This window comes from Peromyscus leucopus, chromosome 3 (assembly GCF_004664715.2).
Source record: "Peromyscus leucopus breed LL Stock chromosome 3, UCI_PerLeu_2.1, whole genome shotgun sequence".
In the NCBI taxonomy this organism is placed as follows: domain Eukaryota; kingdom Metazoa; phylum Chordata; class Mammalia; order Rodentia; family Cricetidae; genus Peromyscus; species Peromyscus leucopus.
The window spans coordinates 144,555,853-144,574,971 of NC_051065.1; the positions used below are offsets into that span (position 1 = coordinate 144,555,853).

The 19,119-nt window shown below is 48.6% G+C and overlaps 1 protein-coding gene across 3 annotated transcripts in view; it reads left to right on the forward strand.

Moving 5' to 3' along the window:
* The first annotated feature begins 5,566 nt into the window (after window positions 1–5,566).
* The window catches only part of Kcna6 (potassium voltage-gated channel subfamily A member 6), a 34,173-nt gene continuing 20,620 nt past the window's right edge, over window positions 5,567–19,119 (forward strand). Inside the window, exon 1 of one of the 3 annotated variants that reach the window (XM_028881557.2) lies at window positions 5,567–11,001. In XM_028881557.2, coding sequence (XP_028737390.1) covers window positions 6,276–7,865 — 1,590 coding nt within the window. In that variant the 5' untranslated portion in view covers window positions 5,567–6,275 and the 3' untranslated portion in view covers window positions 7,866–11,001. The remainder of the gene's footprint in view (window positions 11,002–19,119) is intronic. The other 2 variants (XM_028881558.2, XM_028881560.2) reach the window with 2 other exon arrangements.

The window sequence follows — 19,119 nt, forward strand, 5'->3', positions numbered from 1 at the left end:
TCACTCCAGTGAGAACTGTTGAATTCTCGCTGGCAGATTCACCAGCCCTAAGATCAACATCACCATCTGGCTATCAACACCCTCCTCCTCCTTCTCATTTAAAAACCTCAACCCCACAGTTCATTAGAAATAGTATTCACCTAGGGGGTAGGTATGTGCACTTGCTCTTCCTCAGTGCATGGGAAAGCTGAGGAGAAAGGAAGTAGTCTCATGACTCCCAGCCTCTTAACTGAATGGGGAAGGGACATTAGGGCTAAGATTTATACCATCAAGCAGTCTTCAGATAGCTTGTGGGACCAGTGGGTGCTACTGGCAGGAAATTCACTCTCAAGTTTAAGATACCTTTAATGTCACTATTAGATGAGCAGTGTGTGCGTGCGTGCATGTGTGTGTGTGTATTTTATGTATAAAGCTATAAAGATGGAAGGTAAACAAAATGAAACAACAAAAGTTATCTGTAAAGTATAGAATCATCCAATTGTTCATTCTTCCCCTCAAGGCTTTCTAGGATCTGGAGCTTTCTCCCTCACCACTCCAGCAGAGAAAGGATGGAAACATTGCAAGAAAGTAGAAATGGCCCAAGTCTTGGGGGAAATAGTGAAAAGGGAGGCTGGGTCCTGTTAGTCCTGACTGTCTCAGGTCAGAACAACTTCCGCACAATTCATGGCGCACAGCTGAAAACGCAGCGATGAGCCTTGCGTGGAGATGCATCAGCAGGATGGGGATACAGTGCCTGACTTTGACTCACTACCCCTGCTTCTAGCCAGCTCCAACCGGTCTGCACTCACAGTGCAAGCTCGGGCATGGGAGATATTTCTGAGGGAGGGTGTGTCTTCACGCACAGGTAAGGCTCAGCAAAAATGGCCCTGACCACTAGGAGAGGGCAGGAGGGCAGGAGGGCAGGAGGGCAGGGAAAAGCAGCCGCCCCCCCACCACTCCTACCCCCCCAGACGTTCCCTATGGAGAACTCCAGGGATCTTATGGCCGGGATAAAGTCAAACACTCAAGTTTACACGCACACACAGAAAGGTAAAAATGAAGTAAAAAATAGATCAGAACTGTCATTTGTATACTCAGATCAACATGTTTTATGATGTGTGGTCAAGCTAAGAAAATTAATAAGTTGTGATTCTAGTGCAAGGCTGAGAGTTCAAGACCAGTATGGGCTACCTATATATTGAGTTCAGAGCCAGCTTGGGATACATAGTGGGGTCCTGTCTCAAAACAACAAAGACAGAAGAAAAAAGGCCAGGGGTGCTCCTCATACTCATAATTCTAGCTCTTGGGAAGTGAATGTGGAGGGATCAGGAATTCAATGTCATCCTTAGTTGCATAGTGAGTTCAAGACAAGCCTCTGTTATATCAAACCCTCTCTCAGTAAACAATAACAAAACCACAATAGGTGGAAATGATCATCAATTATGTGCCATCCTGTTTGGCACGTATCTTCTGGTGTCTATGTTCTGTCTTTTCTTCTAAAAGAATTTAGTGCCATAGATTTAGATATTTCTAAATTTAAAAATTCATAAATCCTATATTTCTCATCTATGTTACAGACCCAAATCAGCCACTACAACCATGATGACTTCATTTGCATGCCTGCTTTGCCTCTCTAATTTAATATCTCTACAAACAAGATCTTGATTTACTCAACTGACTTAATCCCTCATCTTCCCTGTCCTAACTGATCACACTGATGATCCACCCTGTTACTCCAACTAAGCTCTGACATGTTCCTTGCTTATTTCTCATGGGTAACCAGTTCCCAATGCTTCATTGGCCAAAGTCACCCATTTCCAGAATCTCTGCCCACTCTACTTACCCTAATTACTTACCTTCGTCCAATTTACCATCATCTTTTCTTCAGAATACCATTCACTTCCTAGTCTTTTTATTTCTTCTTTTGTCCCTGTGGTGGTTTTGAATGACAATGGGCCCCCTTAGGCTCATATGATTGAATGCTTGGTCCCCAGTTGGTGGAACTGTTTAGGAAGGATTAGGAAGGTGGCCTTGTTGGAAAAGCTATGTCACTGGGGATGGGCTTTGAGATGTCAAAAGCCCATGTCAGCCCCACCCCCCCTCTCTGCTGATCCTTCCTGAGGATCAGATGTAAGCTTTCAGCTACTGCTCCAGTACCATGCCTGCCTACCTGTCTCCACACTCTCAACCGATCCTCTGAGACTGTGAACAAGCCCCTAATTAAATGTGTTCTTTTAGAAGTTGCCTTGGTCATGGTGTTTCATCACCATGTAATAGAACAATAACTAAGGCAGTCCCTTGAGTTCTTTCTTATTTTATCCTTTGTGTAAACCACATCTCCTCCATATGGGAACTGCTATTAGATTCACAAAACCTAAATACCTCACTTTGCCAGATCTTACCCCGTGTTCCTTCTTCAATGTCCTTTACTCTTCTCCTTGCATGGTCTGGGTGAGCCTTCTATGCTCACAACCTGGCATTCATTTGTCTGTCCAGAAGGTTCTCTCCCGGCTGATTAACTTGGTGGATCCCTTCTCTACTTTGAATTCTTACTAGAAACATTCCTTCTGCCAGGGGCACTGGACTAATTACCTTTGTTATCACTGGGACAAAGTACCTGATCAAAAAGCAACATAAGACAGGAAGGGTGCGTTTTTTGTCTCCCAGGTGTGTCTCACATGATGGCTGGGAGGGCCAGGCGGAAGGAACAGAGGCTAATTACTCTGTGTCTGCCATCAAGAAATGAAAGAGAGAGAGAGATGAATGCAAGCACTCAGCTTGTCTTGTCTTTTTTATTTTGTCTGGGACTCCAACCAGTTGGATGGTGCTGCCCACATTCCAGACAGATCTTCTCTCCTCAGTTAAATTCTGGGAATACCCTCTCATAGACATGGCCAGAAGTCGGTCTCATTGGTGAGTCTAAGTTCAGTTAAATTGACAGTTAAAATTAACCATTACAGAACCATGCTCTTGAAAGTTCTATCTTCTACATCCATCCATGACATAGCATCTCTTTATTCTCTTTATTATGTATAGTGTGTAAATATCTTCTTCGTTGTGTGGCACAGATTCCTGGGTTAGAAAGGAATGTATTCACTGTTCACTGTTTAGCGTCTGACACTACAGTGGCCACCCAGTAGCTGCTCAGTTAGTGACTAATTGAATAAATGACTAACCTCAATGGTCACTGCAGATGTTTAATTTTTAGATACAGTAAACAAATAGTCTGTGCTGAAATGAATCAGAGCCCAGTGAATGGCAGAGGAATGATCAGATCACAAGTACCTGTCATTGGAAGTAGCAACACAGTGTCTATATAGAGAGGTGAGCGGCACATCCTCCTTCTTCAAGGAGCTGGCACTTCTGAAGGTGTGATTCTTTAAAATTCATCCTTAATATCTACTTAAGAGGAACTATCTAGGCACAGGGAATGAGTCTGTTTCACAAAAGAACTAAAAACAGAAGTCTGATTCATGAATTTGCTAATGGCTTCTGCCTCCCAAGGGAACCTCCCAGTGTACAATGAAGCCTTGCTAGGGGCTCAGCCCTCTGTCTGATGTGAAGGTAACCACAAACCCGAGTTCTGCCTGTAGGATGGGAGGCAGTGCCAGCCAGTTGACCAGGAGCATTCAAATGGCTATCTGATGCATCTTCTAGAAGAATCAACTTCTTCTCATACCCCTGTTTGGTTGTGACTGATCTCATGGACAACTGCTTGGCGGAAAGTGGCCATGGGGACAACAAGCATGCAAATGAATAATTCGTGATGAAATTAGAAAACAAAGCTCCAAAGAATCCCAGGCAAGTGAATTCACAACACAGAAAGTAACTGCAGAATGCAGGACAAGAGAGTGTATTTCCTACATCGTATTTATTGTTGCTTTATTTAATTTTTTTCTTTGAATGGAGTAACTTTTGTGTGAAGTCTAAATTGCTTAATTACACAGCCTGTAAATGGGAAAACTATCGACTGGGTGAATGCACTGCACTTGCTCTCTCACCCTTCCCTGAACTGCACAAGGGAGGGAAGGAGGAGACCAAGCTGAGCAGAAGGGGAGAAGAGGCTGCGGTCCGGTAGACCGCGGAGGGACGGACACAGGAGAGCACAGTGGGTGTTGAAGCCAGCTTCCTTCTTATGTTCTCTCCCCTTGACTTCCTCCTTACAGGTCCAGGAGCTCTGGTTTTCTCCTCTGCCTCATCCCTCTGGGAGCAGCTGCTGTGATTTTAAAACAGTCTGTGTATAAGGGATGGCTAAGAACCCACACTTGCATCCCGGGACTTGAGACCATCTTTATGTGCCATTCCCATCCTTAGCCCTTTTGTAGCTCTTTCTTATGAAGAAGCAGCCACACAGAGAGGCTGGCCATTGCCAGCCAATCCACTCTGGCCACGGGAAAGTCAAGGCCAAGCTGCCTGGATGTGGCAGTCTGAAAGAATAAGATGCACTCTCCAGCATCTTCATCCATGAGAGCTAGGGAGGAAACAGTCTAAAGCCTTTAGCAGAATGGATGGGAAACCTTGCTGGCATTCAAAGAGAGGCAGAGTAAGAGGCATGGGTTCCCTCACAACCCATTTTGCCCCATCCAAATGCTGCCAAATGAGACTCCATTGTAACATGGCCTAGGGGTAGAGGCCATTATTCTGGAGAAGCACCTAAAATGTGTCCATTAGACGCTCATTGAACATAGCTGTAATTTATTGACATTTTGATGTACCCCATTTCCAGTTATCCTTCCCCCTTTCTTGACACAAATAAATATAAATTACACAATCTTTTTTTCTTTTCCCCTCCAGGGAGGCTTGGAGCAAAGATTTCTGGGTTGCAGTTCCCTGTATATTGTGTATCTTTAATACTATGATCTTCCGGTTCTTTTCATAGGAGCTAATGGCGGGTGTTCCCAGGACTCCATGAGAGGAGGGTTTCCCACTCACTGGGCATGGGTAGACTTTCCCTCCCCTGTTACTATCACTAAAGCCATGAAGAGAGCTGCAGCCCCACCCTTCCAGGTTGCAAATGTGAGTCTATGGGGGAATTAACATTGGGATACAGCCTAAATGCAAAGCTCTCAAGACATTTAAAAATACTTCATTTCCCCTACTCTCGGTAGAGGTTGAAATCGGCAAATGTGTCTTCATGGATAGAGAAAACATGGCATTCTTTCCCCCATTAAGTAGCTGTTGAGGGGAGTCAGATGCTGTGTACAGGGGAGGGGTGTGTTGGGCCAGGGTGTGATTTCTTTTTGGTGAAATACACTGCGCAGGTCAGCCCGGTGAACAGAAATGAGAAGAGATGTGAAGGATGGAGGGGGTGCGTTATTAGGATACTGCGGCGGCTGGGTTGGGGTGGGGGTGGGGGCGTGTGTGTGTGTGTGAATGTGAGAAAGCAAGAGGCGTGCCAGGCGAGCGCGGGAAAGATTACTGGGGAGGCAAGTGTACATATCTCTCCCCAGCATCTAGGCTTGCTGCAGCCCCTGGCTGGGTAAGGGGTGTGATGGGAGAGTGAGGTGGGAGGGGGCAGCAGGCGGGGCCTGCCACGTCACTTGGAGAGTGTTGGGGAGGAAGGGCAGAGCGGAGAGCTGTGCCTGCTGCTGCTGCTTCTGCTGCTGCTGCTGTTGCTGCTGTTGTTGCTGCTGCTGCTGCTGCTGCTGTCGCTGCTGCCTGTGTAGCCAAGGCTTGAAGCTGTGGGAGGTGGGTCCCTGCGCTCCGGCGCCTGGGCAGCCCCAGGGCGGTCCCAAGGCCTGTGGAACAGCTCCTGGGAAGAAGGTGGCGGTTGGAACCGCGACCTTGGCCAGACCTAGTTCGGTGGTGGACGCAGGGCGGAGGCGGAGGCCGAGCCCCGGCAAGAGTCTTTGGCGAGCCAGAGGGAGGCGCATCTGGCGCTTCTGTACCAGCGGCAACCCAGGGTCTTGTAAGGCTGGGAGAAGAACAGCAGGACCCGGAGAGAGCCAGCAGGTCTGGAAGGCGGACTCGTGGGTCCCCGAGCCCAGTTTTAGTCACCACCGGGAGCTAAGCCACGCGTCTTTTCGGGCAGCCAGTTTCACGCGCGCGACAGTTTGCGGGTTCCAGGCATCCCAGTAATCTTGAGCACTGAGGCGTGGCTGCTGGGAGCCAGAGCCACATCCCAGAACTAGCCTGGCAGAGGAACCAGCTGCAGGTTTCACCGACCTAACCGCCAGGTCAGATCGCCGGCCCCACCCTAAAAGAGGGCGCAGCCGGAGCTGGTAAGCGTGTGCCGCGCTCCCGAGTTCCTGTCGTGGGCGCCGTCCTAGTGGTGGGGAGCGCACCGCCAAGGGGACATGAGATCGGAGAAATCCTTGACGCTGGCGGCGCCGGGGGAGGTCCGTGGGCCGGAGGGGGAGCAACAGGATGCCGGAGAGTTCCAGGAGGCCGAGGGCGGCGGTGGCTGCTGTAGTAGTGAGAGGCTGGTGATCAACATCTCCGGGTTGCGCTTCGAGACGCAGTTGCGCACCCTATCGCTGTTCCCCGACACGCTTCTGGGAGACCCTGGTCGCAGAGTCCGCTTCTTCGACCCCCTGAGGAACGAGTACTTCTTTGACCGCAACCGACCCAGCTTCGATGCCATCCTCTACTACTATCAATCTGGGGGCCGCCTGCGTAGGCCGGTCAACGTGCCCCTGGACATCTTTATGGAAGAGATCCGCTTCTATCAGTTGGGGGACGAAGCCCTGGCGGCCTTCCGGGAGGATGAGGGTTGTCTGCCCGAAGGTGGCGAAGATGAGAAACCACTCCCCTCCCAGCCCTTCCAGCGCCAGGTCTGGCTCCTCTTTGAGTACCCGGAGAGCTCTGGACCCGCTCGAGGCATCGCCATCGTTTCAGTGTTGGTCATTCTCATCTCCATCGTCATCTTTTGCCTGGAGACCTTGCCCCAGTTCCGTGCAGATGGGCGTGGCGGAAGCAATGAGGGTAGTGGGACCCGCATGTCCCCGGCCTCCAGGGGGAGCCACGAGGAAGAAGAGGAGGATGAGGATTCCTATGCATTTCCCGGTGGCATTCCACCTGCGGGGGTGGGGACCGGGGGAACGTCCTCATTCAGTACTCTCGGGGGTTCCTTCTTCACGGACCCTTTTTTTCTGGTGGAAACTTTGTGTATCGTCTGGTTCACTTTTGAGCTCCTGGTGCGCTTCTCTGCTTGTCCCAGCAAGGCGGCCTTCTTTCGCAATATCATGAACATCATTGACTTGGTGGCCATCTTTCCCTACTTTATCACCCTGGGCACTGAGCTAGTGCAACGTCACGAGCAGTCCGTGAGTGGTGGCAGTGGCCAAAATGGGCAGCAGGCCATGTCCTTAGCTATCCTCAGGGTGATTCGCCTGGTCCGGGTGTTCCGCATCTTCAAGCTTTCCCGCCATTCCAAGGGGCTGCAGATCCTGGGTAAGACTTTGCAGGCATCCATGCGGGAGCTGGGGCTACTCATCTTCTTCCTCTTCATCGGAGTCATTCTCTTCTCCAGCGCCGTCTACTTCGCAGAGGCAGATGATGATGACTCGCTCTTCCCTAGCATCCCAGATGCCTTCTGGTGGGCTGTGGTTACAATGACCACGGTAGGTTATGGGGATATGTACCCCATGACTGTGGGGGGCAAGATTGTGGGTTCATTGTGCGCCATTGCTGGGGTTCTCACCATTGCTCTACCAGTACCGGTCATTGTCTCCAATTTCAACTACTTCTACCACCGAGAAACAGAACAGGAAGAGCAAGGCCAGTATACCCACGTCACCTGTGGGCAGCCTACACCGGACCTGAAGGCAACGGACAATGGGCTTGGCAAACCTGACTTTTCCGAGGCTTCACGAGAACGGCGGCCTAGCTACCTTCCAACTCCACATCGAGCTTATGCAGAGAAAAGGATGCTCACTGAGGTTTGATGGATGCAGGCAGGGCCTGCAGGAAAATGGGAGCTCTGAGCAAGCCATCTCTCAGGCTTCCTTCTCATGCTCACTACTCCCGCCCTAGCTCCAGAGGACCTCGAACCCCCTCCCCCGTACCCAGTACACGGCATCCTGGACCAAATACCTGGACTGTAGACTGTTGCTCAATCCTCGCAGCATTCGAGGTTTCTCCATCTTAGTGACATTTTGGAAATTTCAACGGTGCCGCCCAGTCATACCCATCTATCAAGTGGATGAGATACACATTTCTGCCTGACCTTCCCTCAAGACTGACTCTTCATGCCTGGGTCTTGTAATATCACTAGGAATGGTGACATTAATAGAATAGGAAGCAGCTCTACTCAGGTCTCTTCTTCAGCGTCCTTTGCTTTGGGTCATGCACCTTCCTTAGCTTCTGGCCACTTGGTCACTGACAGAATCTGGAGACTGGAAAAGAATTCAACTTGCTGTTTTAGCTCAGTGCCCCATCCACCTTCTGGCTGGGAGAGCTGTCAGCTGCACAGTTATTCATGCCTAAATTTGGATGGGATTAGAGCAAACACTACCCAACTGGATTATCTGAAGGACCTAAGGGTCAGTTCTAGACCAAAGGGGCTGGTCGATTCCTCTAAGTGTGATCTGGCACAGGAGACCCTGGCTGGGGTCCACATAAATCCTCTCTACTCGAATTCTCTGACTCCCTTGAGCTTCCAGGAAGACTCCTTCTCAGAGCCAAATATTCTTTGTGCGAGCATCTTTGTGAGCTGAGGAACTGGAAAATGGAACTACAGAGCCAGGAGAGAAGGCTGACCCAGAGCCAAGTGACTGGCTGGGCCACATATCTGACCCTAGGTGCCACTTAGCAGAGACTGTCACCTTGGACAGGCAGAGGGACTCTGCTGCAGACAGCAGCCAATTCTCCTTAGTTAGCCCAGACCTCTCTAAGGTATCCTCCACCCTACTTCCTGGGACCTAGGATTGCAGATGACTTTGTTTTTTGTTTTTTTTTTTAACAAAGCAACCTCAGCTTTATCCTGCAGACAGGTGAGTTCACACATTGAATGCCAGCATAGCTCTCCTCCCCTGCCACGGGCAACAGCACTTGGTTTGGAGCCAGAAACAGGCATACGGTCATTTTGTTGACAGCCTCACTCTTAGGGGATTTTGCTGAGTCAAGCAAACGTTTGTCTGTTCTGCTCTTCCTTTGGAGCTGCATTTGGCCTGCTCTAACTGCAAAGGTAACTCGGTAGTTCCCACTTGGACCAAGCCATCTTCTCCCATTGTGAAACCACCACCACCCCTTCCAGCTACCTACTGCCCCCCTCCCCAAGTAACATCACCCTTCAGTTTTGCCTTTGACAAACTGTGATGTACTGTTTTCAGTTCTCACGGGTGCAGTTCTGAACCCCAAAGGACTGTTCCGGTGTTTTTTTTAATTTTATATGGACACTTTAAGACTCTTTAAAGGGAATGCTTTTTAAAAAGGTTTTTCTCGAAGAGCAACTTACAAAGGGACTGACCTGGGGGTTGGCTTGAGAGCCACTGTGGCTCCAGTGAGTGACAGATCACGATCTCGGTTTTGCCACAGCTTTACAGGGTAACTTTGGTGTCACAGTCCCTCTTTGTGCCTCAGTTTCCCCATCCATTAAATGAGAATATTAATGTCTTCCCCTCCCTACCTCATGGGGAATATCAATAAACTCACCCCGGAAGGTGGGGAAGATGTTATGCAAGTGTGTGAATTATAGTAATGGATTTGAGTTTTAGTTCATTATCCTGCCTTCCTGTCTCCCAAAGGCAAGGCCTTTCCCCAGAAGTTTCCACCTTGCATCCAGGGCCCAAGACTAGGCCATTGTTAGACCATTAGCTCTCTCAGTCTCTCACTGGCCTTTTGGGCTGGGCCTCCATCCTCTCCCTTATCCTTCAGAATGGAGTGTATTCTTGAAGTAGACTTGGTGGCCAGAGGTCACTTTACCTAGGAGACTGACTTCTCCAAGCCTGGAATATAGTAAAAGACAGGGATATTTAAGGTTCAGAGACCTAATTCCAATGCCAGAAAGAAAGTGCTTTTCATGTCCAACCACTTTAGTCACTCCTGAGCCCACCCCGGTGGCCAAAGGGATGCCCCTAGCTGAGGGTGAGTGTGGGGACATGTGTGCATGGATCTCTGTGTGTGTATATATCGTTACCCTCATCACTGTCCTTGTCCTTCCGCAAACATTGCCTTTTCAAGTCAGAGCATGCCTGAAAGTGAAAGGTTTGTGGAGAGCCAGGCTCTCCAGGGACTCTGGTTGCCGTAGCAACCTTCCAGACTGTTCTCCCTACTGATCTGGGTATCAAGGGAGAATAGACTACACATCCCAGCTTCTTAAGTGGGAGCACCTCCCTTCTATTGGTTTAGGCATTGGTAGAACTAAAGACAAGGACTCAGGACCTTTGAAAATGTGGAGGAAGTAGATTCTCAACACTTCCTGCCTGAATCTCTTTTTCCTGGTTCCATATCTGGTCCCTGAAGCTGCCACATCTTACTCCCGAGTCTTCAGAAACTTGAATGCTTAAAAGCTGCCCAATGAAGCCAACAGCAACGTTAAGGTTTTCGAAAGGAGACCTCAGAGAGGGTACAAAATGTCCCTTCCACAGCAGCCAGGCCGGGCCTTGAGGACATGGATGACACCAGTCTGAGGTGTCATGGCATTCTTGTCTTAGATGCAGGCTTTTCCCAGATCTAAGAGAGACCAAGAAGAGTGAAATCTCTCCCTCCCAGGGAGCAACGTTTCTCCTGGCAAGAAGCTCAGAGGTGGCTCTTAGGATGTCATACAGAAGTTGAGAAGCAGTGTCCCAATCTAGTTTTTGTGGAGAATTTTGTCCAGTGACCCCTCCCTGTTTCTGAGCCTCTATGTGGACATTGTAACCTTGGCACCAGGAGTTATATGCACCGTGTGCTGCCTCAACAGCTGGAATAGGATCACAGCTGCCCAAGAAGGTGAGTCCAAGCCATCCTAATAACAGACTTAAGCCAGTGTGGGCTCCCAGAAGACTTCTTGGGACTGCCAATTTCTGCATGGGATGAGGACACTCCTCCCGCCTAGCATCCCAGAGGAGCAAGGGACAGCTGGCCTTCCTTGAACCCGAGGTAGGTCCCCCAGTAGAGGTCTTTCAGCCCTAACAGGGTGGTGAGGGGAAGTGGGCTCAGCAGCTGGTGGAGCAGAGGTTTACTGTCTATCTTTCTTGCTGCGTGGTTCTGTCTTCATCTGTTTCTGTCCCCTCCCTTCTTCCCCCTGCTTTCCCCTACTTTTTCTCTGCAGTCTTCCTTTCCTTCCAAAGATATATATACATTTCTTCTTCCCCAATTCTCTTCTTTCTACCCCTCCTACTCCATTTAAACAGGTCTTCCTTCCACGTATATTTCTATCTCTCTTTCCCCTCCCCTACCCCCTTTTGACTTTTGGGAGCCCCTTTGGCATCGCTGTGAGGGCCATACTTTGGACTACAGGACAGTTGTGACCCAGGATTTTGCTAAGAAGATTTCCTGTTTCCCTGGCATGTCAGGGTACCGTATTTCCCTTGCACGCTCTCTGTTCTCAGAGGAGCTGCACTTACGCAATGAGATGAGATTCCATGGGGTTAGTAAAACGTCCTCTAGAAATTTCTTGAGCATGAAAATGCTAGGATAAAAGAGGAAAGGTGGCAGGGAGGAAGGAATGTGGGGAGAGACAGAAATAGAGATGATGATATCTAGATAATGAATTTGAGTCTCAGATACTCGGCCATTTAGCACTGGAGTATGTCCATCTCAGCATCCTCTAACCTTAGGAGCTTTACAGAGAGGTTGGAGTCAAAGAAACAGTAAAAATGGTGAAACAGAGAAAATTGGACTAGTCTGGAGGAAGCCTTAACAAAGGGCAGATCTGATAACGACTCAGCACTTGGAAGGCTTGCTCAGCCTCTGGCTGGCTCCTTTCATCCTCAAGGCAGAGCAAGAGGAAAAGGCACCATTCCCAGTAATGTAAAGCACAGGGCACACATCTTGATGTGGAAGACCAAGATTCACTAGCCAACGCATAGTAGGGTGAGTGTAATGTCCCTGCCCTGGACATTACAGCAGGACATCCTGGTGGCCGTCAGGACACACACGGCTCACTCAGGCGTTAAACTAGCACCAGAGAACTTTTGTGGGTAACAGAGCTGTCCTAAAATAGGTGTGTTGAAAGTTGTGTGACTTAGGTGAGAGAGACATGAGTCTGATGGCCCAGGTCTTCTCATGAGCTGGTACACGTTCTGGTTTTATAAATCAAAAGAATGGACCATGCAGAGGACCTGTATTAGCATAACGGTTCTTTTTCCTCTGCAGCTTTGGAGTTTTCCTGTAGCTCCTCCTTGTAGCTGTCACAAAATATAAAGAAGTGGGGCATGTGTGTGTGTGTGTGTGTGTGTGTGTGTGTGTGTGAGAGAGAGAGAGAGAGAGAGAGAGAGGAGAGATCTCCCTTGGGTGTGTACATGGTGCATTTATGTGTGTGTTTATAGTGTTTGAGTGGTATATGTCATGTGTATATTGTGTGTGCATGTGTGGTCTGTGTTTGTGTGTGTGGTGTGTGTTGTATATGAGTGTGGTATGTGTATTGTGTGTGGTATATGAGTGTGGTGTGTGTGTGTGTGTGTGTATGGTGTCTGTGAAGGTGCTGTCGGGTATATGTGTGTCTCTGTGGTGTGGTGTGTGTGTGCGTGCGTGTGGTGTGTGTGTGTTGGTGTGTGTATGTATGTGCTATGTATGTGGTGGTGTGTAGTATGTGTGTTATGTGGTGTGTGTGGTGCCTCTGGGATCTCTGTGGGGTGTATATGTAGTGTGTGTGTGTGCGTGCGTGTGTGTGTGTGTGTGTGTGTGTGTTATGTGTATGTTTATGGTGTGTATATGGTATGTGTGGGGTGCGTGGGAGTCTATGTTGTGTGTGTGTGTGTGTGTGTGTGTGTGGTGTATATGTGTGTGGTATGTGTTTGTTTATGGTGTGTATGTGGTATGTGTGTGGTGTGTGTATGTTTATGGTGTGTATGTGGTATGTGTGTGGTATGTGTATGTGTATGGTGTGTATGTGGCATGTGTGTGGTGTGTGTATGTTTATGGTGTGTATGTGGTATGTGTGTGGTGTGTGTATGTCTATGGTGTGTATGTGGTATGTGTGTGGTGTGTGTATGTCTATGGTGTGTATGTGGCATGTGTGGGGTGTATGGGAATCTATGTTGTATGTGTTGAGGTGTTTTGTTTTGACTGTCAAGCTTCATGAGATTTATATGCTCAGCATTCCTCTGAAGACCCATCAGGCCGTTCTCTGCATGAGCTGGCACTGCACACATCATAGCATACAAGAGCAGGGCAAGGGCTTGCTCAAGGCGTTCATACTGCATTCCAGAGCAAAGCAACCTCACAGAGCCCCCTCCCCGCCAAAGCACAGAGCCCCCCCCCCAAAGCACCGAATCCTCACATCTGTAAACATCAGGAACTCAGTTTAGTCATTTTCCACCCCCTTTCACTCTTCCCTGAGGTCATTGTTAACCCTTAATAGCCCTGTGTGATAGAGGCTGGCAGTCTTCTAGGCTTTGGTTTAAATCAGAGTGGTTGGAGTTTATCATACTTTCCATATGGCCTTCTGGTGTCCCTTTGTATTGCCTGGTGCCCACAGAGCCTTGTCCCTCTCCTCCTCTGGGGCTTTCCCTCCATGTGACACCTCCGACTCCTATTGCTTGTCTTCTGCACACTGCTTCTCCCTCCTCTGACCCAGGCTTGGCTTGCGGCACTCTTTCCTCTCACCTGCATCTCCGTGGGAATGCCAGGAACGATTCCCAGGAGACGTCAGACTCCCTGGACCGTCTGCCGGGAACTGCTGTCTAACTGTGATTGGCCTTGACTGTGAGCTATTGCCTGAGGAAGGGAAGCGTGTCCTCCTTCTGATGTGTCATGGTCACTTACGGGAGGAAGAGGAGTTCATGCGTTCAGCTGTAGGATTCACTGCCCGTGCCCCCTTTCGACTCCTCTGCACAGACACCTCATAGCAGAGTGAGGCCTGGAGCACAGGGCTCTGGAGGGAGGACACAGATTGCCAGACGCAGGCCACTGGGACGCGGACAGATGGGAGCCTGCTTCTCATGCTGTCACTTTCCTGCTCCGGGCTTGAAGGCCTCATGGGATGGAGCCTGTGATGTTTTCATGTTTCTTTGCTCTGAACTGGAGAGTGGTTCTTCTGCCCTCTCTGTCCCTTCTTTGTCCCCATGCCCTTGTTTACACAGTGTCCCTACAGAGGGTAGTGGAGCTGCCTGCTATCCATCAGGTTTTTTGCTTGTTTTTTTTTTTTTTTGAGACAGGGTTTCTCTGTGTAGCTTTGCGCCTTTCCTGGATCTCGCTTTTCCTGGATCTGTAGACCAGGCTGACCTCGAACTCACAGAGATTCACCTGCCTCTGCCTCCTAGTGCTGGGATTAAAGGCGTGCGCCACCACTGCCCAGCTCACCACAAGTTTCGAAGTGTCATCCCTTCAGAATACAGACTCATTCACAGAATAAAAGACGGGGGGGGGGGAAGTCTGCTAGACAGAAACTCAGTGTTAATGGTGGTCTAAACTTGACCTCTTTGGTACCTAGCCCTGCTCAGGTTTATAACTCATTTTTTTTTTAATACAACTGTAACCTCATCATGGATACTATAGAGAAAATTTCCCTTAGGTAAGTCCACAGACCCACGCATTCAACTGTAAGATCTGCTGTCCACACCCCCTTTAGACTCCTCTGTGTGGACACCTGCCCTTAGAAGACATCCCGAGACCTTAAGCAGTCTGCTGCTGGCTGAATAGAGTGCATTCAGTCCTGGGCCCTTTGGTGAAAGCAAAGCCAACATTTCAAAAGGAAATTGCAGCCACAAAGTCTGCTGGCGCTGCTATTTTTGACATGCCTGCTCTTCTCTGGGGATTTGACAACCGCTGTCTCCTGGAGACAGACAAACCTGCTCCTGGTAGCAGAGATGTGCTTGGAGAGAACTCACAACATAACTGTCCTGTGGCTGGCATGACAGAGGGTTGTGCTCTCTTCTTCACTCTTAGAAAGCATGCCCATGGCTAAGCATCCACAGAACCCAGGCTATGGCCTTACCCTTGCCAGGGAAGCTGATGTACTCTGCATGCAGAACTCTGGCTGTGGCCTTACCCTTGCCTGGGGAAACTCATGGTACTCTGCATGCAGAACTCTGGCTGTGGCCTTACCCTTGCCTGGGGAAGCTGATGTACTCTGCAGCCTCCCAAGAGCAAGGAGCCCAAATAGTTCTTGTCATTTACAAGCCTTTGAAACCTAGTCAGGGCTCTTTGCAATTAGGCTTTAGAGCAAAGTAGTGAAGAGTCAGGGCACTGGTTCAAATCCTTCCCTGCTATGGAACACCAGGCAGGTATGAAGCTGTCCCATGACCCAGTTTCCCTCTTTTATATGGGGGATGATAATAACATTGACCTGATAAGACTTCTCTGAGGATCAAATGAGTTAGCATATGTAAAATGTTTAAAAGAGTAATCTCTCTTTAAAGATTGACTATTTTGGGTCTGGAGAGATGGCTCAGTGGTTTAAGAGTACTGGTTGTTCTTCCAGAAGACCTGGTTCGAGTCTCAGAACCCACAGTGATTCACAATTGTACTTTCAGTTCCAGAGGATCCAACACCCTCCTCTGGTCTCTGCAGGCACACGATATGGACACAATACACATACATACATGCAAGCAAACCACCCATACCAATAAAATAATGAAAATTAAAGATTGATTAATTTGACTCTTATATTTTTACATAGTGAACCTAGGTAGGTAGATAGGCAGGCAGGCAGGTAGTTATCCTCTTTGGTGAGGAGGAGAAGGAGAGGCAAGATGGGTTGTGACATGCTCACGGGCTCGTAACTATGTATGGTTCATTGCCAATGTTACAGGACAGAATGCATGACAGGGTGTTCTGGTACTGAGTGAGAAGAGCAAAGCGGTGTCTCCTGACTGTGTATAGGTTTTTATTTATCTGCCAGTTTATCTCTGATCGAAAACCTGCAGGTATTTTATGCTTTTATCTCTGGGCTTGGAAAGTTGGTGAGCTCTGCGTCTGCATCTGCATCTGCATTTGCATCTGTGTCAGCACCTAAGTCTACGTCTTTATGCAGCTGTGTCTCCATCCGTATCTGTCTGCATCGATATCTACATCTGCTACTGCATCTCCATCTGTATCTGTCTGCATCAGTCTCTACATCTGCATCTGTATCTGTCTGCACTGGTATCTGCATCTGTGTCTGTCTGCATCTGCTGCTGCATCTCCATCCATATCTGTCTGTATCGGTATCTGCACCTGCATCTGCATCTATGTCCACATCTGCTTCTGTATCCAAGCATTTGAATCTGAATCTGTGTCTTTATCTATATGTGTGTCTGCACCTGTTCTGTGTCTGCATTGTGTGTATATGCATCTGTATCTGCGCCTGCATTTACACCCACAGTTGCACCTGCATCTGTATCAGCATCTGCATTTACTTCATCCACACCTGCATCTCTCTATATACCTACATCTCTCTGTGCATCCATCTTATATATGGAACGTTTTTTCCTATTGAGCCCTTTGTTACTATGATCACTCAGCTCCACCAGTCATCTGTTCCCCAGCCACCCTCATGCTGCCCTGTGCATACTCAACTTTGCTGATGGACGGCCTTTAGTATCCATCTCTAAGACATGCTCCAGGGTCTCTGCCCTCCTTTAAGATGGAACATACAAGGAATTCTGCAGCTGGAATAAGCTGGCTTCCTTTTTCTTGTCTCTATTTAAGAACTTTAACTCTCCTTGTGGGGAGTGTGTTGATACACAGCCCAGAATGTCTGCCCATTCTCAACTCACTTCCATTCCTATGACTTCTCATGAGTGATCCAGCCTAGAGCAAGGCAGTACAACTGCCTTTCTGCTTTTGGATTAAGACCTGCATTGTTTATTTGCCTTTGAAGTTGAGCTTGAGTCTGTACTTCATTTAACTGCACCAAGCTTTAGTTTTGACATCTGCAAAACAAGGAAGCACATACCACTCGCCTCTCAAGATAGGACGGTGAGGCCCAGATGAAGCTGCCATTTAAAGAGGGGCCCTCGGTGACACTGAGTGAGAGGCAGGCTTGGCGGCAGGCAGGCCACCTGCATCCTCAAAGGAAGGCAGTGTCCCTGCTGACTGCAACCATTTCAATGGCCTATTATAAAAAAAATAGATTCTGGGTAGCTCTTGGTTGTACCAGAAGGCTGTTTGCCTAGAGGAGTCACAGCAGACTTTCCTTAAATAACTCCCCTTAGGATGTGATCTCATGTACAGAAATGTGCAGATGCATCTTGGAAGACTGGGGTGGATATAACAGGAATGTCTTTAAGAACGAAGTTTGTTTCTAACTAAACCCAGACTGAGCCCTTCCTGAGCTGCACAAAGAACAGTTCTGAAGGTTGCAGATGGATGGGGTGTGAAAGCTGCGAGGAGGGGGGGGCGGGGGTGGGCAATGAATGTCTCCCCTAAGAAAGGAAACTGAGGCAAAGAATCGAAATGATTAAATTTCAAGGTCGCAAGGACCTTGGGTAGAGCTGGTTCTGGGACCCCTGTTTGTTACCATCTTCCTACAGAAAATGGAACCCGAAGGAGTATATGAACTAAACAGAAGTGTTTAATTCATTTGTCATTTCCTATCCAGCCACACTGTTTGGCAAAGTGGCCCAGAAGAATGTAATGAAGTGACTTTGAATTTTGTCTTTCCCTTTTCTCTTTCCAGCAGGCCTCACTGGGAAGCCCCCAATCTGACAGTCACCTTCTATGCTAAGAAAGGGTTAACTAGTATTGCCCTGGGGAGGACCAGTGGTATTCAGCCCTCAGCAAAGAGGCTTGAGAGCGCTGGTCTCAGCAACCCAGTGCCAGGCTTCCACTGTTACCCCTTAAGAGTTTCTTTAACCTTTGAGGTTGGAGTTTTCTGCTAAATTAAGTGACTAGAGTAGGGAATGGTCAGAGATTGAAAATGAGGAAAATAAGAGCTCACGAGAAACATCTGTGTTTGGGGGATGAAGGAGGGGATGCAGAGAGTTGGCATCTTATCCAGGAGTGCCATGGCCTGCTAAAGCCCTGGGAGCCAGAAACCAGCTAAGCAGCGTCAAGTCTCTTCCCTGGACTCTGTTGCTCTGGGGATGGGTAGAAGGAGGGGGGGCGTTCTTGTTGAGTTACAGATTTCTTTTATAAATCACAGGACTGGGGGTCAGGAAAAACAAAGCTTCCAGAAGCTGTGGAGGCTGAACCATAAATCAGATAGGCTCTGAGCTGCTTTAAGGTAATTTAGCTTTGCTGAGAAGAAAAAAAAAAGAAAGAAAGAAAGAAAAGGAAGGCCTGGGAAGAGGGAGGAGACTAGAGCTACGTACAGAAGGCTGCTGTCTGTGCTTCATGGCAGACAGCATGTTTACCATGGGCATACCTGTGTGTACCAGTAGGATCCCAGCACATTCCCCTGAATGTGGGTGTGTGTTAAATTTATCCACTCACTCATTCATTCCTTTCCACATGTGTACTTTCGGGTGCGTGGTGTCATGCATCTGCAGAAATTCCAAAGAGCCACGGCAGGGTGTCTACCCCACAGGCTACTCTTTATAAGTGGTCCTAAGTTCTCACTTTTGATTTGGGGGCTAGATGTGACATAATGTTAAGAAACAGTGCTCCACACATAGGTCTGGAGCTTTGGTTTCTTTCTTTTGAAAGATAAGATGTCTGGCTTGGTAGGTCCCATGTTCTGCTTTCTAACTACCTGGGAGGAGCTAAGAATCCTGATGACCTCTACTTTCCAGTAGCACCAGAGTTGAGGCTTTAGCACACCCTCTTTGGAGAGCATTAAGATGCAGACTAAAACAGCTGGATGTCATGGCAACATACCTTCAGTCCCAGCACCTGGGAAGTAGAGGCAGGAGGACCAGAGATACAAAGTTGTCCTCAGCTACGTATGGATTTAAGCTCAGCAGCCTTCACGGCATAAGATCAAAACCAAAGCAAAACAAGGCAGACGAACAAACAAACAAAACCAGGGGCTGCCTGGGGAGATAACTCAGCAGGTGAAGTGCTTCTTCCTACTTACTTGTGAGAACCTGAATGCTGTCCCCAGCACTTACATTAGAAAGGATCCAGTCCAGCAGTGGATTCTGGAATCGCAGCTCTGGGGGCAGAGATAAGAGCACCCTTCGGGCTTGCAGA